Source organism: Anomaloglossus baeobatrachus, chromosome 5 (genome assembly GCF_048569485.1).
Source record: "Anomaloglossus baeobatrachus isolate aAnoBae1 chromosome 5, aAnoBae1.hap1, whole genome shotgun sequence".
Classification (NCBI taxonomy): Eukaryota; Metazoa; Chordata; class Amphibia; order Anura; family Aromobatidae; genus Anomaloglossus; species Anomaloglossus baeobatrachus.
The window spans coordinates 478,425,057-478,451,872 of NC_134357.1; the positions used below are offsets into that span (position 1 = coordinate 478,425,057).

Below are 26,816 nucleotides of genomic sequence, written 5' to 3' on the forward strand. Positions count from 1 at the left end.
TCATGGTGTCATGATAAATTCGACATGGCCACCATAAATTTCTAGTAAACAGTAAAAAACACCACAATACATAGAGTTATTTTTTTTCATTAGAAATAAAACAAAAAAAAACCATTAGAGACTCTATCTTTATTATGAAAAATCCTTAGTCCATCGTAGTCCACAGGTAGAGCATTGTCAGCTCTGCTTCATTGCTCTGTACAGACAGCGTCTATACAGAGTAAGAAGCAGAGAAAGCAATGTCAGCTCTGCTTCATCGCCCTGTACAGACAGCATCTATATAGAGCCCGAACCAGGGAAATCAATGTCAGCTCTAATTCATCATCACTCTGTACAGACAGCATCTATACAGAGTGAGAAGCAGAGAGAGCAATGTCAGCTCTGCTTCATCGCTCTGTAAGGACAAGCGTCTCTACAGAGAGAGAAGCAGGCTGACACTGAGGGTATGATTCCACTTGCGTATGACTTGTGCGATTCTTGCATCGGTATCACCCGACACAGACTGACACTCTCCTGACAGGAGCGCCTCAGCTGCATGGAAATACATGCAGCCGACCCGCCTGTCAGGAGATTGTGCGCCGTGCCATGTGATATCAATCCGCGACTCGCACAGTGACAGTCAAAGTTTAATCGAGTCCATGAACCATGGACTCGGGTGAACCCTGACGTCACTATGAACACAGCAAAAAACAGCCAAAGACTGTAGAGTGACAAGTAGTGCAGTGAATATCCCCGGAAGTTAACAGGACCTTCGATGACATCATAGCCATGTGACCAGTCTGTAACCCAATGTCTGTACAACATTCACACCAGACTGGTCACATGGCTATGACATCATGGAAGGTCCTGTAATCAGTGGTGGTTATCTGGGGGCACAGCTATGATCGGACGTGGCAGCAGAAGCAGCTGGGAGACAGAGCCTGAAGGATGCGTTGCGGGACCTGTAAATATAATCATAATGTTTTTTTAATAATGTGCTTTTTTTTTTACAGCACCTGCACCTGAACTATAATATGAGCTTCCCAGGAAAGCTCATGTTTGGGATCGTGTGCATGAACACTGTGTTCGGTAGGGACCTCGACCTTTACAGTTCGGGTTCGCCAATCACTGTCCATGAACATTTGGACATGAGGAAGATATCTGCAAGGTGGGTCCCCAAATGTTTGACAACAGATCAGAGAAGCATGTGAGTGAAAAATTCCCGGTCCATTTAGCAGTGTTTACGGACATAAGAACTTCCTGGATCGACTGGTCACTATGGATGAGACCTGGACTTATTTGTATGACCCTGTAAACAATGAGCAGTCAAAAGAGTGGAAGTACAGTGGCTCTCCTCAGACAAAAAAGTTCAAAAGGGCAAAAATCAGCCACTAAGGTGATGGCATCTGTGTTCTGGGAGAAGGAGGGCGTGCTGCTAGTGGACTACCTTCAAAAGGGTTCCACCATCAATGCAAGGTATTACATTGAACTTTTGGACCAATTGAAGGCAGCTCTAAAGGACAAAAGGCGCGGCAAACTGTCCAAAGGAATTTGTTCCTGCAAGACAACGCACTGCACAAGCGACCATGGCAAAACTGGCAGAGCTGGGCTTCCAGCTGGTTGACCAGCCCCCTTATTCACCAGATCCAGCTCCCTTGGACTATCATGTGTTTCCAAACCTGAAAAAACACCTCAAGGGTACCAAATTTCACACCATTTCTGATGCCATGGCTGCTATGGATGTCTGGTTTAAGGCACAACCAAAATCCTTCTTTTTGCTAGGCTTAAAGAACTTGGAATATTGATGTAAGAAGTGTGTTGACATCAGTGGAGAGTATGTGGAATAAATGTACATTTTCATAATCCTATCTCATTTCTTTCTGGGTAAAGCCAAAGACTTATCAGCAGCCCCTTGTAGTAGTTACATTTTTGTACATAGAACCAGTATTATAGTAGTTATATTCTTGTACATTTGGGGCAGTATTATAGTAGTTATATTCTTGTACATTTGGGGCAGTATTATAGTAGTTTATATTTTTGTACATAGGGGCAGTATTATAGTAGTTATATTCTTATATATAGGGAGAATGATTATAGTAGTTATATTGTTGTACATAATTAGCAGTATTATAGTAGTTATATTTGTATACTCAGGGGCAGCATTATAGTAGTTGGTTACATAGGGAGCAGTATTCCCATCAGTAGGTCCTCTGATTGTGCAGCATGACCTTTCTCCTTACCTCCCTTATCAAGTTCTGCCTCTCCTTCCAGTTTGATGAAAACATCATCCAATGTGGTCATGGAGACTCCATAAGTGACAACGTCCTCTCCCACACGTCTGTCCAAGTGAGTAAAAAGGTCTATAATGCAAATAATTCATAAAATGTAATAATCACAATGATCTTTCTATGAATATCTAGTAATATCCAGTGGTGATAATATTACACTCATCCGGCAGTGCGAGATATGAAGGATTATTAGTTACCTGAGAAGCTGTCCATGTTTTCAAAAGGTAACATATAGGTGATCTGTTCTTCATTCTGCACGGACAGCTGAGCGCTGGGGATGTGCTGCCTGATGATGGAGGTCATCTGCTCAGGGTCACAAGATGGAAGAACCTGCATCCTGACCATTGCCAGAGACATAACAAAATCATTGAAAACACTAATGTAGTGGTGGGTGCAATAGAAAATTTGTGTGGTCAGAAAACTACAAATCCCAGCATTCCATGATGACCTTTAGTATTTATATAAAAGTCCATTTCTATACCTTAAATGATAGCCAATTCCCCACTTTCTCTTCAAGAACAAGGATGACCCAATGCATTTCAGTCTTCCATTGGATATTACAGCTTTCCTATCTAAAAGGAATATAAAGACACAAAGACACTTATAAGCACATAAGTAAAATATCTTGCAAACACTTTTTTAGACAATCTATAGCCTCTAAATAAAGTGACAGTGGAAAAATCCCCTTTTAGTAAGGACCTGTGACTTATAAATAAATACATGTTTTACCTGGTGTAAATGCCGCTGTTCTGAATCCGGCATTGTTTTTCTTTTGTTCCTGCTCCTCTCAATTCCAGAAATGTGGCTTCTTCTTTCCTATATATAAATCTAGTCTTGTTAGCTAAGTGGGCGTGGTCACTCATAGACAACCGTTTATGAGCACACCCATTTGGCACATCAGACTGGATTTACATACAGGGCAGAGGAGGCCGTATCTCAGGAACGGAGAGGCGCAGAAAGAAATAAAAAGAATGCCGGATTCAAGAGAACAGTGGGAGTTATAACAGTAAATTTTTTTAAAATATTTATAACAAGAAACAGATCCTTATAAAGGACTGAATTTGCTTACCAGCAAGTATATCTGCCTCATCCATAAACTGGGTACTGAACATGGTCACCCGATTAGCTTTCTGTTCTTTCAAGAGTGCCCAAATGTAGTGGCGAGAACACGGGTCCAATCCTGCGGTGGGCTCATCCAAGAGCAAAATCTGTAATAAATGATAATAAATTCCTAATCAATCCTTGCACCTTTAACAATGTAAATACTGATTGTGATGTTGGGAAATGGTGGGTTGTGTATGTTAAGATGTTGGGAGTATTGCCTTGTGTGTACATTGCCCTGTCTGCAGGTTAATCATCCCCAGCAGTGCTTCTGTCCCTAAGTCTGGGGGAGGTGGTCCTGGAATCCACCCAACTTCTCTGCTTACCTGGGAGATTATTCTGTCTATCTGAGGACAGGAGACAAGCAGGTCAATTTATCCTCTGTAGGTGAAGCTGGGGCTACGGTCGGCACTCCAGAGAGACTTGGACATTTATCACATTACTGGACTATTTTACCCTCGGTGTGGTGGATTATTTTATGGACGTTCTGGATTGCATGGACTAAAGGTGTTACAAACCGGCACCGCAGATGCCGGAAACAGTCTGCTGCAGTTTCTAATCCACCTGGGCCTAGGATCCTGGCAGTGTCACAGGTAGTTCAGCTTGCTGCACTTGCCTCCACGTCTAAGTGTGGAATTTTGGCTACTGAGCATGCGTGGCCTGAATTACCATTGCCAGAGATTAATTCCCAAAAACATCCCACGGCACAGGCATAGGCTGTATCACCAGTGTAGGGTGCTAAGTCCAGAGATGCCTCCTCAGAGCCTGCTCAATTTGTTTGTGACCAGCCAGAGACTAAAGGCCCCGTTACACGGGACGATATATCGGGCGATCTCATGAGCGACGTGACACGCCCAGATCGTATTTACGATTTGATGAGATCGCTCATAGGTCATTTATTTTCTGTCACACGTAACAATCTCAAAAATGACGCATGAGCGATCGATAAATTGTTTGACCCAGGTGGTCGTTTGAATGTTGTTCGTCGTTGGCAGGGTGTCAAACGGATAAATATGTCGGATGCATCCCCAAAAGCAATTTTTTAAAAATGAACGACGTGTCAACAATCCACGATTTTCATCATATTTGCGATCATTCAGAGTCGCTCGTAGGTTTCACACGCAACGACGTCGCGAACGATGCCGGATGTGCGTCACGGAATCCGCGACCCTGACGACATATCGCCCGATAAATCGTAGCGTGCAACGCCGGCTTAAGTGTGGAAATCTGCTCATTGACCATGTGAGAGCAGTTTCTACTCTGTCTGAGGCTAAGTCCAGAAAGGACATTACTGAGCATCTCCGTGACATGGCAGGTCCTGATTGGCTCTCTTAAGTCAGATGCCCCGCTGAGGTGTCGTTTTCTGATTTGCCTCCGGATGCCTGCCCTGATAACTATGATTTTCAGGAATGGTCGTCTGATGACTACAGACGTCCTCATTTGGGGCGGTGCTGGGATCGTTTGGGGTGGAGCTAACTTTACTTAAGGCTCCCACTGGCGCATATGTGTGTACACTTATCAAATGCTATTATCTCATGTGTGTGGATGTCTGGCTGGACGCCATTGCTATGACCTGGGTCTGTGAGAGCTACTCCACGCCTTACGTCACTTAGGCAGGTACCGTACATCTCTTGACCCGATGCTGTGAGAGGATCTCTTCGGCCTGTTGTAATCACAGTGTGTTCAAGGACATTTTTTGTGTGCATGCGGGGTAGGCGTGTTACACTCCACTGCCACTTCAGAGTTGCTGGATAGGCGTGGGTTCTGAGTGTGGATAGGTGCATGGGGTTTTAAGTTTTAAGGGCTTTGAGTTGTGAGTCTAACATTGGTCACGGCGACTATCTTCATTTAATTTGCATAACGTCTGTGACGTGAACACAGGTTATTACGACCCACTTTACACTACTGTGTGCTGTCAACACAGCCTATTGGGTTTATGTTTTCTTTTACCGATAAGCTGTTAGTCCGCCTTGTCCTACGGACTACTAGCAGCAGTATACCATCTCCGGACCCCGGGTTGTGATTGAAGCTATTATACTTAGCTTCAAGCTACCAGCCCCCATAACAAAAGGTTCTTTGGATTGTTCACACATCTCCTGCTCTGTTGATTGTGTGATATCTGAGAAGGACCCTGTGACACTACCCCTTTCCCAAATTTACGAAGGTCTGTCCTGAATAATCTCTCTTTATTTTCAGGCATCAGGCATAATCTGTGGGGGGACCTGGGAGAAAGTTTTAGGGCTACTTCAGAGAAAATGAAAAATAGAGGTGCATTGTGTTCTCCATAAACAATTTATTTGTTTTCTTTTTCTATATTTGTCTAATTTCAGTGTCTGTTGCAGACCCAAATATAGCGGTCGAAACGTTACACATTTTATGGATTGTTTTGAATGTCTGTATAATAAAGTCCTTATATTCATTTTGGTGTGCCACATTTTTTCTGCATTTAATGACGGGTTTGAACCCTTCTTGAGCATTCTAAGTGTGCCATAAACCCTATTCTACTTGTTCTCCATAAAACATTAGCCTGTCAGCCAAATAAGAGACTTATTTATTAAAACTCTACCATAATATGGCTGACAGTGCTTGCCGACTTCACTTCTGGTGGTGGTTTATCTCCCATCAGATCCAAAGGATCAGGCATAGTGAAATCCAACATGCCCAATCATTTGACTCAAAATTTGCTGTTGGGTTAGATTGATGGTAAGAGGGTTGAAAATGACTAATGACCATTCTGCTAACCTCCTTACAAGATAGATTGGCCCTTTGATGTGTGAGGCTTCACTTTCCCACCAGGACTCATACTCACTGTATTTATGTTCTGATTGATCATTTTCCTCGATGTATTCTGTGTGTTTGTGAAGAGTGTGGCATTATGCTGCCCACTCAGCCTGGAGTTAAGTTATAGTAAAGTGAACCCGGGAGGGATTGGGATCAGTTGATGAGTGGACAAGGAATAGGACAGTAGGGGCTACACTGCCAATTAGAATCTGCAACTTGTAAATGAGCGCATCTGAAGAAGTGCAACAACCTGGTGTTACGGATGGACCTACTGATATGGTAAAAGATGAGAGTAAACCGATAGTGCTCAGGGTCCACCGTGCAGTGGTGATCAACTGTGGCTGATAGAATAAGGCTCTACTGATATTCAATAAAGCCCCAGGTAATAATATACGCCTGTGTTACAGGTCACACAGGTGTCAACGCAGGTATAATAAGTACTCAGAACCTGCGTGTACAGTCTCTGTGTTCTAGGCCACACAGAAGCTGTAGCATAATATAGCGGGAACCTGTTAACTCACAGGACCCGAAGCAGAAAATAATATATAAAGGACAGGACCCTGTTAACTCACAGGACCAGATATGGCGCAATGCTCTCCTGTGACTTCACAGAAGTTAATATATGTTGCATACACAGTATGGATAGGGATAAGCCTGCAGAACACTACCCTGGGTGAGTTACTGGGTATTTGCAGGAGTGAGCGTGTAGGGTACTGCTCCTATATCGGGATGTATTAGTGTGTAGCCAGTTAATCACCGGTCCCTTAGCGGCACAACCCTGATATCTATGGAACACTGCATAGCCGGCTTCTGACCCTAACTCGGTCTAGATGTGACCGCGACGCCTCACGCTAACCTACCTCCTGACCCTCAATCAGTCCGGTTGGACCTCGCCGCGTATCCCTACCTAAGATAGCTGTGTCCTCCTTAATGCACAAAGACGAGTGCGCACCTCCATGTGGGCGTCAGGGCTATTTATCACCTCTGTACCGCCCACAAGATAGAGGAACCACGTGTAGCCAGCCCCTTTGGCCAATGAGAGCCCTACACATCACTGATGATGTCATGGTGGCCAATAAGAACGTGCCACATCACTGATAACGTCACCGGCCAATAGGAATGTGCCACATCACCGATGATGTCACGGCGGCCAATGGGGATGTGCCACATCACCGATGATGTCACTGTGGCCAATAGGAAAGTGCTACATCACTGACATGCTCAGATAGTGTCAAAAGACCCATTGGAATCCCGCACATGCTCAGTAGGCTCTTTTTGAAACTTAGTGTCAGAATTCCAAAACGTCCTGGTCACCATCCGGGGCTCAGGAGATCAGGCCGAGCGACCTCGGGTACAGGGAGGAACAGCTCCAGAAGACAAACGAGGAGCCCCAACACCCCGATTTGTGACACCTGGGTTACGCAGGGAAGGTTATCTATGTAGAGATAGTCGTGCTCGTCTGTAAATTCAACACCTGTCTTAATTAAACCCTTAAGGCATCGATCAGCTGATAAAAGAGCTTGTAGTTTGTCTAAAATCCTTCAAGCGGCCTAAAAGATAAGATGTTGGGGGTAGAACATCTTGAGCAACCAGTGTATGGCTCCCAGACAGTATACCTGCAGTAAGGGCTAATAAGCAAGTTTAAATGTACTGGTATAAAAAGGGTCTTCAGTGAGTGCGGATCGACTTGTTATATCGTCGATATATCGTTATATCGTCGCTCATTGCGGGAGGAGATCTGCCCATATAAGCCTTACCTGCGGGTCCCCCAGCAGGGCGATCCCCAGTGACAATTTCCTCTTCTGTCCTCCGCTTAGTTTACTGGCCTCCACATTTTCAATGTTTTTTATGTGCAGTTCGGAGATCATTTTTTGAACCTGGTGTACAAATTTTTTTTGTTAAAACATTTTGTATAAACATATGAATTACATAACAGATAATGAATCCGCCCCAGTAGCCCCCATTATAGTCACTGATGCAGAGGATGTTGGCACTAAAGCTGTTGTGTAACTACAACTCCCAGCATGCAATGGGAGCTAAGGTGGTTATGGACCTTTGTCAAAAGCGGAGGGGTGGTGGTGAGGAGGGAGCATCACGTGTGCAGGGAGGTGTTTCATATTTAGGGTCATGAAGCTGGGGTGTGGATACCCAATGTTACCTCTTGATTCACTTGTTTGACTGGGATGCCCTTTATTATGGCAAATACTTTCAGATTTTCTTTTACTGTTAAAGGGTCGAACTTCACATCAAACTGTGGGCAGAAGCCGATTCTCTTCTTTATCTCTTTCAGGTGCTCCACATCGGATATATCATAGTTATATACAAAGACTGAACCTGGGGAGAAATCCAAAGTAATGACATCTGCATAGGATCTGTTCACAAGAGATCGGGTATTTTTGAGTTAAGGCTACTTTACACACTGCAATATCGGTCCCGATATTGCTAGTGTGGGTACCCGCCCCCATCTGTTGCGCGACACGGGCATATCGCTGCCCGTGCCGCACAACATCGCCCAGAGCCGTCACACATACTTACCTGTCCGGCGACGTCGCTGTGACCGGCGAACCGCCTCCTTTCTAAGGGGGCGGTCCGTGCGGCGTCACAGCGACGTCACTGAAGCGTCACTGAACCGCCGCCCAATAGCAGCGGAGGGGCGGAGATGAGCGGGACGTAACATCCCGCCCACCTCCTTCCCTCTGCATAGCGGCCGGGAGGCAGGTAAGGAGAGCTTCCTCGTGCCTGCGGCGTCACACGCAGCGATGTGTGCTGCCGCAGGGACGAGGAACAACTTTGTTACTGCTGCAGTAACGATTTTTAAGAATGGACCCCCATGTCGCCGATTAGCGATTTTGCACGTTTTTGCAACGATGCAAAATCGCTTATCGGTGTCACACGCAACGGCATCGCTAATGCGGCCGGATGTGCGTCACCAATTCCGTGACCCCAACGACTCCGCATTAGCGATGTCGCAGCGTGTAAAGCCCCCTTTAGACTTTTTTTGTGCAAAGATTTGAAGTAATAAAAATGTTTGCAAAGGTCTACACACCCTTTAACCGAGTGCATACTTTCTCAGTTGAGGGTTATGAAATAGGCTCCAAAGCAAAACTATCTTTGCTCAAAGCAGGTACTAGCTAACTCCACTCACTGTTGTCCAACCACTTAAATGCCACGATCAATCTCCAATCATGCAATCACGTCATGTTGCAATGGCAGCTGAAGGCATGGTAAAGGGCCATATTCAGAGATGGCTTTGTATTCCCATGAGCGGCACCACAGACTGCGCTTCATGGGAGATGAGATCAAATGATCGCAGCCTCAGGTTCAAGTCTCCTAAGTAAAAAAATATATCAAGTTCTAATCACTCCCTTTCCTTAAGTAAAAATATAAACATTTTTTGATATCGCCACATTTGTAAAATTTCCGATCTTTTAAAATGTTAAATAAATTAACCTGTATGATAAAATCTGTAACAAAAAAAAAATAATTACTGAAATGCAAGTTGTGTTTTTCGGTCAATGCACCGCTCTTAAAAATGTGATCAAAACATTGTATGTATACTAATCTCAACAAACAAGCCCTCACAAAGCTGTATAAATGGGAAAAAAAATTAAAAATGGGTCTTGGAAAATGTTGACACGAACAAAACAAATTTTTGAACTTCTTTTAACATAAAAATAACTACAACTTTGGTATTGCCGTAATCGCCCTGACCTGGAGAATCATTTTACCTGGTCATTTTTTATCCCAAAATTAACATTGTAAGAACCAAACAAAAAAAAAAATCAATGGCGAAATTTAGTTTTTTTTTCACTATTTGGATTTTTTTCCCCCACTTTTCAGTAAAGTGAATGGCGTCATTCAAAGCTGTGTCTTCTATCAAATAAAAAAAACCACGCCCTCATATTAACTATGTCATTGGAGAAAAGTTATGGATCCTGAGAAGAAGGGAAGGAAAAAGACGGAAGTGCGAAAATTAAAAATGCCTGGTCATGAAGTGGTTAAATATAGTCCGCCGTCTATGTTATACACATAGGATCTCACACAAAGTCTTGGTCTAAGGCCGGGGCCACATGAGGCACTAGTGCAATCCTCGCATGACACTCGGCAGCACAGCAGGAGCCGAGAGTCATGCGAGTGTCCCTACGACTGAGGTCCGATCGTCCAATCAGACCTCAGGGGCGGGCCGGAACTGCGGAGGGGAGGGGAGGGCGGAGGGGAGGGCCGGTGCTGAGGAGGAGAGAGAAGGATTTATCTCCCTCTCTCCTCCGTAGCTGGCTATTGACATTCTCGCACTGCACTCACGGTATACCGGTGTACTGCGAGTGCAGTGCGATCTTTCTCTCGCCCCATAGACTTGAATGGGTGCGAGAGAAAGAGTCTCGCATTACAGTGGCAGCATGCTGTGATTGTTTTCTCAGTTCGGGCTTTCTTGGGGCTGAGAAAATAATCGCTCATGGATGCTGGGACATAGGTTAATATTGATCCGAGTGGAATGCGATGTTTTATCGCATTCCACTCGATCCGATTTTCATGCCGTGTGTCTTAGGCCTAAAGGGGAAGCTATTTTCCTTACAGAGACTGACACACCATTCCAGCATGCCAGCGGTGAGGAGACTTTAAGCCACAATGCTCCTCTGGGAAATATGCAAACTGTCTCTCAAGTGAGGAAGTAAACAAATTCTAGGGACACCTGTTGGAGATAGCAATCCTAAAAGTCAAAAGTGACCCTTTAACGAGCCTTATTATATGACTTAGGATTTATGCCAGAGCAGAATCTCAGTTTTCAGACATGGTATTTCGGGAGCATTGTGGCTTAAAGTCTCCTCACCACTCATATGCTGGAATAGTGTATCAGTCTCCACAGGGAGAATAGCTTCCCCTTTAGACCCCGTCTTAGCTTCTCATAAAACCAGATCAGATCTCATACTTTGCACTGATGAGGGACAACCATCCCAAAACAGCATGTCTGCAAACTGAGGATCTGATCTGGTATAAATCCTTAGCTATATGAAAAGGGTCGTCAAAAGGTCACTTTTGACTATGAGGATTGCTACTTCCAATAGGTGGCAGCAGAGTTCGTCTAATTCCTCACTGACGAGACAATTTACATAAAGTCTTGTGACGCTACAATGACATCTTACCGCCGGTTGCTGGGCAGATCCCACATAAAACATTAAGAAGTGTCGTCTTTCCTGCCCCGCTGTGTCCAAGCAAAGCTGTAATTTGCCCTTCATATATATTTAAGTTTAGACCTGTGAGGGGGGGAAAAAGAAAAGTTAATTGACTGACTAATATTTAAAGCCTCTTCTACTCTAGCAATTTCCCTGCACAAATCCATAGCTGACTGAACTAATTGGCCGTGAATCACCATTTGCCTCTCTTTTTTGTCTTGTACAAAGTGTCTCGTGGCATTTATTGACTTTATAGGCATCAAATACTTAAAAATGGCCAGAAATGATCCAGAAAGAAAAAAACAGTATTTTTTTTTTAGACTTTTTGCAAAATTTGTTCCAAACTATCTGGCGTACATACAGTAGAATCACTCCAGGGGGAAATGAAGTGCAACAAATTCAGTGATTTTTTGAAATGTTGCCAATGACAAACCAGACAAAAACATCTGGAAAGCCTAAACTTTTGACTTGCGAAATCTTCACAGGAACACAAAAAATTAATATTACATGGCATGAACTCACCTCTCAAAGCCTCAACCTTTTTATCAGAGTCGATGAATGTCTTCTTAACTTTATGTATCCTGGAAAAAAAATACATTGTTTTAGGTTTTTAACTTTAACTCTTCATTGAAAGTTCGGCAAACTTTGCCAAAGTTTTCTTTAGTGAAAGTCGAAAAATTGAGACCTTTCTGTTTTGTACAGATTTTATTTTCCCCATGTATGTACATAGACTATATGGTGGAGAAAAGTATGTACCTTCACCACATTACGCTGCAGGAGATTATTTGTACAAGTGCAGATACAGTGAATGGAGTGCAGATTAAGTGCATGGAGGAAGTGTTAACAGATGATACAAGGGACCAGATTTGGAGGAAAATGTTTTAAGGGCAAAACAGCAATAGTTAGATAAATAATATGAGGCCATAAGCCAGTCTTAAGAAATGCATTTTTAGGGCATGCTTAAAACTGGGGGGAATTGGGAATTACCGTATTTTTTCGGTTTATAAGATGCACCAGATTATAAAGATGCACCCCAAATTTAGAGATAAAAAAGTTAAAAAAGGGGGTCCGTCTTCCAATCCAGTGGTGTCTTACCGGGAAGGAGGGGGGGAAGGGGGCAGCAGTGGTGGTGGAGCAAGGTCACAGGAGGCAAGGGCAGTGGTGGACCAGGGTGATGGATGCTGCAGGCAGTGCGGCGGGTGTCCCAGATGCTCGCTGGTTGCTGTGGGCGCTGTGAGGTAGGCAATATCCAGGCTGAGGCTGTGGGCACCAAGGCTGTGGGCACTGAGGCTGGCTGTTTTCTGTGAAGATGTCGGCAGTGTGGGCTTTAAAGAAATGGCACTTGGAGTTGGCGCATGCGCAAATTGAGCTATTGGCTCTATGATAGACTGAGAACTTATCTGCGCGCACGCTGCCTCCGGATGCCATTTTCCTTAAGTCCGATGCAGAGAGATCAATGGGCTGGAGGCAGCGCGTGCGCAGATGAGATCTTGAGCCATCTGTGCATGCGCCGACTCCAGGCGCAGACGCTAACCCTGCCTCCTGCTACCCCTCTCCACCACCTCCCAGTAAGCTTCATTCAGATTATAAGATGCACCCCTCATTTTCCTCCCAAATTTTTGGGAGGCAAAGTTTTCTTATAATCCAAAAAATACGGTGTTTGAATTGTCCTGGGTAGTGCATTCCATAGAATTGGTGCAGCTTGTGAGAAGTCGTGGAGTTGGGAGTGGGATGTTCGGATTATTGAGGATGTCAGTCTTAGGTCATTAGCAGAACAGAGGATGGTATACCGAGATGTAGGTCAGTGCAGAACTTTGGAGATCTTTGTGGGTGAGAGTGATAAGTTTTCATTGGACTCTTTAGCAGATTGGCAACCAGTGGAATGCCTGGCACAGGGTGGAGGCATCAGTATAGCGGTTCTAGAGGAATATGCTCCTGAATTCTGTATTGGATTGGAGAGGGGAGAGTATAGATGAAGAAGACCAATTAGTAGAGAGTTGCCATAGTCCAGATGAGAATGAATAAGAGAGACAGTAAAGCGGGCTTTACACGCCGCGACATCGCTAGCATCGGCTAGCTATGTCGCGTGCGATAGCACCCGCACCCGTCCGGATGCCATTTTCCTTAAGTCCGATACAGAGAGATCAATGGGCTGGAGGCAGCGCGTGCGCAGATGAGATCTTGAGCCATCTGTGCATGCGCCGACTCCAGGCGCAGACGCTAACCCTGCCTCCTGCTACCCCTCTCCACCACCTCCCAGTAAGCTTCATTCAGATTATAAGATGCACCCCTCATTTTCCTCCCAAATTTTTGGGAGGCAAAGTTTTCTTATAATCCAAAAAATACGGTGTTTGAATTGTCCTGGGTAGTGCATTCCATAGAATTGGTGCAGCTTGTGAGAAGTCGTGGAGTTGGGAGTGGGATGTTCGGATTATTGAGGATGTCAGTCTTAGGTCATTAGCAGAACAGAGGATGGTATACCGAGATGTAGGTCAGTGCAGAACTTTGGAGATCTTTGTGGGTGAGAGTGATAAGTTTTCATTGGACTCTTTAGCAGATTGGCAACCAGTGGAATGCCTGGCACAGGGTGGAGGCATCAGTATAGCGGTTCTAGAGGAATATGCTCCTGAATTCTGTATTGGATTGGAGAGGGGAGAGTATAGATGAAGAAGACCAATTAGTAGAGAGTTGCCATAGTCCAGATGAGAATGAATAAGAGAGACAGTAAAGCGGGCTTTACACGCCGCGACATCGCTAGCATCGGCTAGCTATGTCACGTGCGATAGCACCCGCACCCGTCGGTGGCATGATATGTGGTGATCACTGCCGTAGCAAACATTATCGCTACGGCAGCGTCACACGCACATACCTGCTCTGCGACGCCGCTGTGACCGGCGAACCGCCTCCTTTCTGAGGGGGCGGTTCGTTCAGCATCACAGCGACGTCATAGCAGCGTCACTGAATTGCCGCCCAATAGAAAAGGAGGGGAGGAAATGAGCGGCCAGAACATGCCGCCCACCTCCTTCCTTCCTCCTTTTCCGGTGGACGGAGGTAAGGAGATGTTTGTCGTTCCAGCGGCGTCACACATAGCGATGTGTGCTGCCGCAGGAATGACAAACAACATTGGTACTGCAGCAGCAACGATAATTGGGAAGAGGGGGGCATGTCACCGATGAGCGATTTTGAACGTTTTTGCGGCGATTCAGAATCGCTCATAGGTGTCACTCACAACGACATTGCTAAAGCGGCCGGATGTGCGTCACAAATTCTGTGACCCCAACGAGATCGCTTTAGCGATCTCGTGGCGTGTAAAGCCACCTTAAGAGTTTTTGCAAAGTCAACGATAAGACGACATTGAATTCTAGAGATATTTTTGATGTCCAGGTGACATGAGGAAGCAAATGATTGGATGTAGGGAGGGAAGGAGAGATCCGAGTCGAATATAACCTCAAGACAGTTGGTATGCTGCTGGGGAGTAAAGGTAGAACCACAAATGGAAAATGCAATATTGGGTTTAGGAAGGTTAGTAGCGGGAGGAAACATGAGAAGTTCAGCTTTTGACAGATTCAGTTTTAGATAGAAGGAGGACATGATGTTAGAGACAGTGGCAGATGTCACTGGTATTTTGCAGAAATGCAGGAGTGATGTTAGGAGACGATTTGTACAATTAAGTGACATCTAAAAACAGATGGTATTGAAAACCGAATCAACTGATGGTTTGTCCAATAGGGTTGATGAATAGAGAGGAAAGGACTGAACCCTAAGAAACCCTGACAGTAAGGTGAAGAGGACCGGCAAAAGATACAGTGAGGAAACAGTCAGTGAGGTAGGAAGAGAACAAGGAGAGAACAGTGTCCTTGAGCCCGATATAGCGGAGCACAGTGAGGAGCAGCTGGTGATCCATTGTGTCAAATGCTCCAGAAAGATCCAGTAGAATCAGCAGGGAGTAGTGGGCATTACATTTAGCTCTTAGAGCAGGGGTCTCAAACTCGGCTGAGTATAAGGGCCGCACATAGAAAAAAACAATTATTTGGGGGCCCGCATTCTTTGCTGAACCCAGTGACATTTTGAGTGATCGCATTTTTTTTTCTATACACTTGGATCACATTTTTTGCCAGTTTGTTATAATAAATGTGCACTTTTTTTATTTCATTTTATATATTAAAAATACTTTTTTAATATATTTAAAAAAAAACCATTCTTTATTTTGATTTTTTTACATTTTATCTTCTTCTTGTAAGCCCTCATCTTTTACTAATGTCCCCATCCTGCAGTAATGTGCCCATATTGTTCCCTGTAGTAATGTGCCCATATTGTCCCATTGTAGTAATGTGCCCATATTGTCCCATGTGGTAATGTGCCCATATTGTGCCCTTGTAGTAATGTCCCCATCCTGTAGTAATGTGCCATATTGTCCCCTGTAGTAATGTGCCCATATTGTCCCCTTCAAGTAATGTGCCCATATTGTTCCCTTGTAGTAATGTGCCCATATTGTCCCATGTAGTAATGTGCTCATATTGTCCCATGTAGTAATGTGCCCATATTATCCTATGTGGTAATGTACCCATATTGTCCCCTTGTAGTAATGTGCCCATATTGCCCCCTGGTAGTATTGTGCCCATATTGCCCCCTGGTAGTAATGTGCCCATATTGCCCCCTGGTAGTAATGTGCCCATATTGGCCCCTGGTAGTAATGTGCCCATATTGCCCCCTGGTAGTAATGTACCCATATTGTCCCCTAGTAGTAAAGTGCCATCCTGTAATAAAAACCCGTTAAGATTTGTTCCTTCATTGTCCTCCTTGCCTGCTTCTTGCAGCCGCAGGCGCCTGGAGCCCATGATGATTGCGGCCCGGTACATACACGGGGCCGTGCCATCAGCGCATTCCTACTGGGGAACGATTTGCGGCACTGCTGCTCTCCTCACAGCTTTACTAATGACAGCTGTGCTGGCCAATCAGAATACACCCACGTTAGCGGCTGGCCTCTGATTGGCTGGCGGCAGCTGCCATTAGTAAAGCTGTGTAAAGGCGTGCTTCTCTGCGCGGTGCCACAAATTATACTCACCGTAAAAAAAGTGCTGATGGCGGCGGCCCCGTGTATGTACCGGGCTGCAATCGTCACGGGGTCTAGGTGTCTGCGGGCCGCAAGAAGCAGCCTCAGGGGCCGCATGTGGCCCCACAGGCCGTGTGTTTGAAACCTCTGTGTTAGAGGATTTAGTAAGGGCAGTTTAAGTAGAGGATAAGGAGCAGAAACAGGATTGTAAAGTATCAAGAAAACAAGAAAATATTATCCGAGAGATGGCCAATTAGATGGAACTGGACCAAGCATTCCAGAAGTTTAGAGATTAAGGGGAGATTAGAGACAGGTCTGGAGTTAGCAGTGCCATTTTGGTCAAGAGATGGGGTTTTTATAGCAATGGGTGTATGCTGATGACTTTGAAGGAGGAGGGAAAGATACCAGATGAAATAGGGAGGTTAAATATTTTAGTTAGATGAGGTATGAAAGCCAAGGAAACAAACTAACGGAGATGTGAGGGAATAGGGTCACTGGTGCAGGTAGTAGGGCGAAAAGATGCAAGGAGATGGGTAGTTCTTCTGTGACCAGTTCGAAGGCAGAAAATGAGCTGGATGAAATTCAGCAGGGAAGAGAATGTGTGATATTAGGAGAATGGGAGAAAATTTCCTGTTGGATATGGTTACTTTTTTCTTTTAAAATAATTGGCCAGATCAGCGACGCTGAGGTTGGTGGTTGGGGCCTGAACTCTTAGACTGAGGAGGGAATGAAAAGTGTCAAAGAGTTGTTTAGGATTTTTGGATAGTGAGGTGATGAGGGTGTTGAAGTAATCTTGTTTGAAGAGGTGAAGAGCAGGGTTGTATGTTTTAAGCATAAACTTATAATGGATGAAATCTTCGGCCAGATTTGATTTTCTCCACAGACGTTCGGCACACCTGGAGCACCGCTGGAGAAAACATGTTTGCAGCTTCTGCCAGAGCTGCCGCCATCTGTGCTGAGTTGTTCTCTGTGTAGGAGGTGCAGCTGCATAAAGGACATTTAGTAATGTTTCATTATTATGTTTCAGAGCAGTCAGGACATGAGAGGGAGGAGATTGGGGTCAATAATGACAGCAAATTCTTCATAAGTGTATAGGTATTAAAGGGAATCTGTCAGCAGGCTTTTGTTATGTAATCTGAAGAAAGCATGCTGTAAGGGTTAACACAAAGAATTTAGGGATGGGTGTCTTATCAAAAAGTGTGTTGTTATTAACCTGCAATTTTGTTTTAGCACCAGTAGCTTATCATTGCTCTGACATAGCAGCGCATTTATCCAAGTCTGGCACACCCCCTGCTGTGATTATTTATCATCTTCTCACTGTCTATAGAAACACATACAGTTGAAACCAGAAGTTTATATACACTATCTATAAAGATACATCTGCCTGTTTTTCTCACTATCTGACCTGAAATCAGAATAAACCTTTCCCGTTAATTAATTAGAAACTAAAATTATTTATTTTTGCCAAATGCCAGAATAGTGAGAGAGAGAATGTTTTAAGGCATTTGTATTACTTTCTGCAAAGTCAAAAAAGTTTATATACACTTAGGCGGGCTTTGCACGTTGCGACATCGGTAACAATGTGTTACCGATGCTGCAGCGATAGTCCAGCCCCCGTCGCATGTGCGATATCTAGTGAAAGCTGCCGTAGCGATTATTATCACTACGGCAGCTTCACACGCACATACCTGCCGTGCGACGTCCCTCTGGCCGGCGACCCGCCTCCTTCCTTAGGGGGGCGGGTCGTGCGGCGTCACAGCGACGTCACACGGCAGGCGGCCAATTGAAGCGGAGATGCATTGCAGCCGGGAGGCAGGTAAGCTGATGTTCCTTTCTCCTGCGGCTTCATACATAGCGATGTGTGCTGCTGCAGGAGCGAGGAACAACATCGTACCTGTCGCACCATCGGCATTATGGAAATGTCGGAGGCTGCAGCGATGATACGATAACGACGCTTTTGCACTCGTTCATCGTATCAAAAAGGTTTTACACGTTGCGATATCGACTGCGACGCTGGATGTGCGTCACTTTCGATTTGACCCCATCGACATCGCACGTGCAATGTCGCAACGTGCAAAGCCGCCCTAAGAGAACTATGCCTTTAAACAATATGGGACAGCCCATATGATGATGTCATGTCTTTGGAAGCTTCTGATTATTTATTTATTTATTGTCAACATCTGAGTTAATTAGAGACACACCTGTGGATGTATTGTAATGCACACCTGAAACACACTGCATCTTTGTGTAGCATCATGGGAAAGTCAAAAGAAATCAGCCAAGATCTCTGGAAGAGAATTGTGGACTTGCACAAGTCTGATTCATTCATGGGTGCAATTTCCAGATACCTGAAGGTGCCTTGTTCATCTGTACAAAAAATTATACGCAAGTACAAACAAGATGGGAATGTCCAGCCATCATACCGCTCAGGAAGGAGACGGGTTCTGTATACCAGAAATGAACATGTGCATATCAACCCAAGAACAAAAGCAAAAGACCTTGTGAAGATGCTGGCGGAAGCTGGTAAGATTGTGTCATTATCCACAGTGAAACGAGTACTGTATCAACATGCACTGAAAGGCCACTCTGCCAGGAACAAGCCATTACTCCAAAGGAAACATAAAAAAGCCAGATTAGTGTTTGCAAATGCAGTGCATAAATCGGAGACATGTCCTGTGGTCTGTGGAAAAGTATATTTTGGGTACTCACCGTAAAATCTCTTTCTTGGAGCCTTCATTGGGGGACACAGGAAACCATGGGTGTATGATGCTGGGACTAGGAGGTGACACTATGCAAATAAGAAAGTTAACTCCTCCCACGCAGTATACACCCACTGACCAGAGCTGAGGAGATCAGTTTGTGTAAAAGCAGTACGAGGAGAAGCTTGAAAACCAGAACATTCCGGATCCATTGAAGTCTTAGAAAAGGGCGGGTGCTGTGTCCCCCAATGAAGGCTCCAAGAAAGAGATTTTACGGTGAGTACCCAAAATCTACTTTTCTTTATCGCTTCATTGGGGGACACAGGAAACCATGGGACGTCCTAAAGCAGTCCCCAAGGGTAGGAAGAGAAAAAACCCGAAAACAGGGTTAGCAGAGACAAGATTCTTTGACCGGAACCTGGTCCTAGACCCCGTAAGGAACCCCTACCCGGCCAGGGGCCGAAGTACAGGAGAAGAATTAGAGTACTTAGGGAGTACTAAGAACTAGTGTAAAATACATAGGGATTAGGATGATCAGGAGAAACAGCATCCTCTGAGGTCTGTACCCAAGAAAGCTAAGGAGCTAAGGCGACTGACAGCGATAGGTCGAGCTAAGAAGAAAAAACCCGACAGGCCCTGGAACTACGTTTGAGAGGGGAAGAATGAGCGAAGAACTAGGGCACCTGGTAGAGGTAGGTGCCAGGTAAGCGGAGGCCAAGGGAGCCTTGGCCCACTACAGGATGACTAGACAGGAAACTGACCGCCTAAGAGGGTGCAAGGGAGTCGAGATACTCGAGAAAGTGTAAGGGGATTCCGCCATAGGGGAACCTGACCTGTTGATTCCACAGCACCTGAGAAAAGTGATCTGACTCTAGTGGACGAACCGGCCTGCAGGCGGGGAAAAAAATATGGGAGACAATTCCCCTGTGTATGGAAGGGGTTGTTACGGTTGCTGCGAGCACTGGAGACTATGTCCAGATTTCTTGCTACTGCACATGTGCGAGCGCTGGAGACTAAGTCCAGATTTCTTGCTACTGCACATGTGCGAGCGCTGGAGACTAAGTCCAGATTTCTTGCTACTGCACATGTGCGAGCGCTGGAGACTAAGTCCAATCTTGGAGCCATTGCACATGTGCAATGTGTTTTCCTCACCTATTGTACCATCACCCATTCCCTGTAGACTGTGAGCCCTCGCGGGCAGGGTCCTCTCTCCTCCTATACCAGTCTGTCTTGTACTGTTAATGATTTGTTGTACGTATACCCTCTTTCACTTGTAAAGCGCCATGGAATAAATGGCGCTATAATAATAAATAATAATAATAATAATAATGTGCGGGTGACATCATCGCTGACACGAGGTCACATGTCTCTGACACCTTCTATGCCGATTGGTCGCTGGTCATGTGCTTGTGACGTCTTGCTCGGTGATAGGCCAGCATGACGTCACTCCTGTCGTTCTGGCAGCGGATTGGCTCTGGTGTCCTCCATCTTGGATGAGGCACAGAGTCTATATAAGACCCTGACACACGCCGCATGGTGCTCAGTCCTCTTGGTTCATGCATATGAGTAGACGCTCTGTGCGCGTTCCTCTAGGCATTCCTCTGTCTATGCTAGGTGAGCGCTACCGGCAGGGTAGCGTTCTTATACCTTACAGCTTCGGCTGCTGTCCGTATCCTTACCTCTTAGGGGAGCGGACATAGGCAGGTGCCTGAGGCACATGGTCTGGCTGGGCCTTGTGATTCTACTCGTAGGTGGACGTTGCCGCTAGGGTAACGTTCCTTATACTGCGTCTGGCAGTTGTTCGTATCCTCGCACACTAGGGGAGCGAACAGAGGTAGGAGCTTTGTGCGGCTTACGCTGCTGTTCGTCTCTTTTGCACCACTAGAAGAGCGGACCTAGGCAGGTGCCATATCTAGTGGTTCGTGTCCTCGCACACTAGTGGAGCGAACGCAGGTAGGAGCTTTGTGCGGCTTACGCTGCTGTTCGTCTCTTTTGCACCACTAGAAGAGCGGACCTAGGTAGGTGCCATTTCGCACACATTGCCTTTGTCTCTGTCATTATTAACAGAGATCATTCCACACACCCTCCAAGTAAGGGAGGAATTGCTTTACTTACTTATTATATCCTTCTGTGAGTTAACAGAGGTATTGCACTCTGCCATAGTCTGCAGCAAAGTCTTTGCACAGTGGACCCTGACTGTCTGATACTCCTTTCGGTTCTTATCAGACAGCCCCCCGTAACATTAGGACTGAGCCAAGGGTCTGGCAGTTATGGCAGAATATCAGCAGTTACACCGTTACATACAAGTACTTGAGTCACGGCTCAAGAGTATAGAGGATAAACCTCAGACCATGGTGACATCTGCACATGATCCTCGACTTGCTCTACCAAACAGATATTCTGGCGATGCCAGATCATGTCGTGGTTTCATTAGTCAGTGTCAGATACACCTAGAGGTTAACTCTTCTCGCTTCTCTACGGAGAGGTCCAGAGTAGGCTTTATCATCTCCTTACTTCAGGACAAAGCCTTAGAATGGGCGACTCCCCTATGGGAGCGCTCTGATGTGGTTACTCTGAGACATCAAGACTTTCTTGATGCTCTTAAGGCGGTATTCATGGGTCCGCAGGTTACCCATGATGCGGCCCTGAGACTGTTAGATCTATCTCAGGGTTCGTTATCCACTAGTTCTTATGCCATTGCTTTTAGAACTCTGGTGGCAGAACTAGATTGGCCAGAGAAGGTGTTGATTCCTATCTTCTGGAGAGGGTTGGCATGCTATGTCAAGGATGCCCTTGCTACTCGTGAGGTCCCTGCTTCTCTGGAGGACTTGATCACAGTAGCAACGAGGATCGATGTACGCCATAAGGAACGTAGACTCGAGGTCTCTTCCTCACGCCCTAAGCATCGGGCTATTCCAGTTGTTGAGGGTCCACTACCATCTTCCTCAGCATCTGAAACATCTCCCACTCCTATGGAGTTAGGTCATACGTTCTCCAGACTACGCAAGTCTGGTCCTCCTATATGTTACGTATGTCGTCAGGCTGGGCACTATGCCAACAAGTGTCCTAGTCGTCAGGGAAACTCCCTGGCCTAGTAACCATTAGAGGGGGGTTACTAGAGACGTCTTCTGCACCCTCTAAGTGTTGTATCCCAGGTCAGCTCTCGTTATCTGAGAATACATGGCCTATTATGGCTTTTGTGGATTCCGGAGCTGACGGGATTTTTGTGTCCTCAGGATTTGTAAAGGGACACAATATTCCCTCTATCATGTTAGAGGCGCCTATTCCTGTCCGTGTTGTTAATGGAACTATGTTGTCTGACTCCATTACATTGAGGACAGTTCCCTTGCGCCTTTCCCTGTCTCAGGGTCACATAGAGGAGATTTCTTTTCTTGTTTTGCCTGAGGGTATAGACGACATCCTTCTGGGTCTTCCATGGCTTCGGACTCATGCTCCTCACATTGACTGGGAGTCTGACAGCATTATTAGTTGGGGTTCGAAATGTCAGTCCCGATGTCTTCCCTTACCACCTAAGGTCGTTGCGGTTGCATCAACTGATCTCTCTCCCATACCTACACCCTATTTGGATTTAGCTGACGTGTTCTCCAAACAGGGTGCTGAGGTTCTTCCACCCCATAGGCCGTATGACTGTGCCATAGACCTTATCCCAGGTTCGGTTCCACCTAAAGGCAGGGTTTACCCCCTGTCGATACCTGAGTCGGAGGCCATGTCGACCTATATAAGAGAGAGCTTAAAGAAGGGGTTCATTCGTAAGTCTGTCTCTCCCGCGGGAGCTGGGTTTTTCTTTGTTCGGAAGAAAGAGGGTGATTTGCGTCCCTGCATAGATTACAGGGGTCTCAACGCAATCACAATAAAGAACAAATACCCATTACCTTTAATTTCGGAGCTCTTTGACAGACTGAGAGGAGCTCAAGTTTTTACGAAGTTGGATCTGCGGGGTGCGTATAACTTGGTACGAATTCGAAAGGGTGACGAATGGAAGACCGCTTTTAACACCCGAGACGGTCACTATGAATACCTCGTCATGCCTTTTGGGTTATGTAATGCACCCGCAGTATTTCAGGACTTCGTAAACGATGTGTTCAGGGATTTACTGTTATCCTCAGTAGTGGTGTATCTGGACGACATCCTGATTTTTTCTCCTGATCTGGAGACTCATCGTCAGGATGTCGTTCGTGTCCTTTCCCGTTTAAGGGAGCACTCATTGTTTGCTAAACTCGAGAAATGTGTATTCGAGCAGTCCTCATTGCCTTTTTTGGGTTACATTATCTCACAAGAGGGTCTGGCTATGGATCCTGCGAAGCTCTCTGCTGTCCTGCAATGGTCCGAACCTCATTCCTTGAAGGCGGTGCAACGCTTCTTAGGATTCATAAATTATTACAGGCAGTTCATACCCCATTTTTCTACTTTGGTGGCCCCTTTGGTGGCCTTGACTAAGAAAGGTGCTAATCCCAAAGCCTGGTCTACTGAGACATCTCAGGCTTTTGAGGCAGTAAAAAGACACTTTTCAACTGCTCCCGTTCTTCAAAGACCTGATGAGAGTAAGCCCTTCCTCTTAGAGGTTGATGCCTCTTCAGTGGGTGCTGGTGCGGTCTTGTATCAAAAGAACGGTGCTGGTAGAAAAAGGCCGTGTTTCTTCTTTGCTAAAACCTTTTCACCGGCAGAGAGAAACTATACCATTGGGGATAGGGAACTGCTCGCCTTGAGATTAGCCTTGGAGGAGTGGCGTCACTTGCTGGAAGGAGCGAAACATCCTTTCCAGGTCTATACAGACCATAAGAATCTGACGTACTTACAAACCGCTCAGCGTCTGAATCCTCGCCAAGCCCGCTGGTCCTTGTTTTTCTCCCGCTTTCACTTCTCCATCAACTATTTGTCTGGGAGTAAGAATAACAAGGCAGACGCCCTGTCTCGCTCTATGCTTTCTACCCAGGAAGAGATTGACGAACCTCGTCCTATCCTTCCCTCCAGGGTTTTTCATACGCTCTCCCCTGTGACGTTAGACCAAATCCCACCGGGCAAGACCTTTGTTCCGCCTGATCGACAGAATGATATACTGTCATGGGCCCACACCTCAAAGGTGGGTGGGCATTTTGGTATTAGGCGGACACGAGAGTTACTGGAGAGGTGGTATTGGTGGCCACACTTAGCCAGCCACGTCAAGAGATATGTCGGTTCCTGCTACTCGTGTGCTCGCAACCGTCCATTACGGCAGAGACCGGCTGGGCTCTTGCATCCTTTACCAGTGCCAGATAGACCATGGGAGGTGGTAGGCATGGACTTTGTGGGTGATCTTCCATGTTCACAGGGACATAGATTTGTGTGGGTCATTACGGACCATTTCTCCCGGATGGTTCATCTCGTACCGTTATCGAGAATCCCATCTTCCAGGGTACTAGCCAAACTATTCCTCAAGCATGTCTTTAGGCTTCACGGGATGCCAGATCGTATCATTTGTGATAGAGGACCGCAATTTACTTCCCGTTTCTGGCGAGATCTTTGTAGCCTTCTGCAAATTGAGTTGAATCTCTCTTCGGCATACCATCCGGAGACTAATGGTTTGGTTGAACGTACCAATCAATCTATGATTATATACCTTCGACACTTTGTTGCTGAGAACCACGATAACTGGTCCTCCCTCCTACCCTGGGCAGAATTTGCCCTTAACAATTCGCTGGCTGAGGCCACTGGGCAGACACCGTTCGTACTCAATAATGGGCAACACCCTAGGGTACCGGTACCGTTTTCCGCTGCTGCACCTCCTCCTCTTGTGGCCGACTGGGCAACTAATGCCAGAGAGGTTTGGGATCGGACTCAAGAGTCGATCCAAGCAGCTAAGGACCGTATGAAGACGGTGTCCGATCGGTTTCGTCGCCCGGCTCCTGTCTTTTATCCAGGGGACTTTGTGTGGCTCTCTGCAAAACACGTGAGACTTAGAGTGAGCTCTGTCAAATTTGCTCCTCGCTTCCTGGGTCCTTATGAGGTTCTTCGACAGGTAAATCCTGTAGTCTATCAATTGAAGTTACCTGTCCATCTTAGGATTCATGACAAATTCCATGTCTCACTGCTAAAGCCGGCTATTTTACCTCACGCTCGTGAAGTGCACTCTCCTGCCTCTGATTCCTCTCGCTCTAGCTATGAGGTACGAGCCATAGTTGGTTCTAAGATGGTTAGAGGGCGCAGGTTCTTCTTGATAGATTGGGAGGGCTATGGCCCGGAACATCGCTCTTGGGAGCCTGAGGAGGCTGTCCATGCTCCCGACTTAGTTGCCGATTACCTGCGTCGCCGGGAGGGGGGCCCTTGAGGTGGAGGTACTGTTACGGTTGCTGCGAGCACTGGAGACTATGTCCAGATTTCTTGCTACTGCACATGTGCGAGCGCTGGAGACTAAGTCCAGATTTCTTGCTACTGCACATGTGCGAGCGCTGGAGACTAAGTCCAGATTTCTTGCTACTGCACATGTGCGAGCGCTGGAGACTAAGTCCAGATTTCTTGCTACTGCACATGTGCGAGCGCCGGAGACTAAGTCCAATCTTGGAGCCATTGCACATGTGCGGGTGACATCATCGCTGACACGAGGTCACATGTCTCTGACACCTTCTATGCCGATTGGTCGCTGGTCATGTGCTTGTGACGTCTTGCTCGGTGATAGGCCAGCATGACGTCACTCCTGTCGTTCTGGCAGCGGATTGGCTCTGGTGTCCTCCATCTTGGATGAGGCACAGAGTCTATATAAGACCCTGACACACGCCGCATGGTGCTCAGTGCTCAGTCCTCTTGGTTCATGCATATGAGTAGACGCTCTGTGCGCGTTCCTCTAGGCATTCCTCTGTCTATGCTAGGTGAGCGCTACCGGCAGGGTAGCGTTCTTATACCTTACAGCTTCGGCTGCTGTCCGTATCCTTACCTCTTAGGGGAGCGGACATAGGCAGGTGCCTGAGGCACATGGTCTGGCTGGGCCTTGTGATTCTACTCGTAGGTGGACGTTGCCGCTAGGGTAACGTTCCTTATACTGCGTCTGGCAGTTGTTCGTATCCTCGCACACTAGGGGAGCGAACAGAGGTAGGAGCTTTGTGCGGCTTACGCTGCTGTTCGTCTCTTTTGCACCACTAGAAGAGCGGACCTAGGCAGGTGCCATATCTAGTGGTTCGTGTCCTCGCACACTAGTGGAGCGAACGCAGGTAGGAGCTTTGTGCGGCTTACGCTGCTGTTCGTCTCTTTTGCACCACTAGAAGAGCGGACCTAGGTAGGTGCCATTTCGCACACATTGCCTTTGTCTCTGTGATTATTAACAGAGATCATTCCACACACCCTCCAAGTAAGGGAGGAATTGCTTTACTTACTTATTATATCCTTCTGTGAGTTAACAGAGGTATTGCACTCTGCCATAGTCTGCAGCAAAGTCTTTGCACAGTGGACCCTGACTGTCTGATACTCCTTTCGGTTCTTATCAGACAGCCCCCCGTAACAGGGGTCCAGAGAACTTGTGAGGTTCGGAGAAAAATGACAAGGTTAAGGAGCCAAAGGAATTCCAAGAATTAATTCTCACTATAACGTGACGGACAGGAGAAGGGAGTCCTAGCATCTATAATGACGTGACTGGGAAATTCGAACCCTGGGATCGGGTACTGGGTGACCCTTGCGGGGAATTATGGGAAGGAGAACCCCCATGGGGGAGGGCTCCTGTGAATGACAAAAGGCACAAGACCTGGCATGTATGACC

At 46.2% G+C, this 26,816-nt stretch overlaps 1 protein-coding gene across 1 annotated transcript in view; it reads right to left on the minus strand.

The window, feature by feature from the left end:
* The window catches only part of LOC142311866 (cholesterol transporter ABCA5-like), a 214,307-nt gene that overhangs the window by 81,368 nt on the left and 106,123 nt on the right, over window positions 1–26,816 (minus strand). Inside the window, exons 11-18 of the mRNA XM_075350671.1 lie at window positions 11,843–11,901; window positions 11,291–11,401; window positions 8,308–8,483; window positions 7,907–8,026; window positions 3,337–3,475; window positions 2,749–2,839; window positions 2,465–2,604; window positions 2,220–2,339 (exon numbers count right to left, since the gene is read on the minus strand). Of these exons, the coding sequence (XP_075206786.1) occupies window positions 2,220–2,339; window positions 2,465–2,604; window positions 2,749–2,839; window positions 3,337–3,475; window positions 7,907–8,026; window positions 8,308–8,483; window positions 11,291–11,401; window positions 11,843–11,901 (956 nt within the window). The remainder of the gene's footprint in view (window positions 1–2,219; window positions 2,340–2,464; window positions 2,605–2,748; window positions 2,840–3,336; window positions 3,476–7,906; window positions 8,027–8,307; window positions 8,484–11,290; window positions 11,402–11,842; window positions 11,902–26,816) is intronic.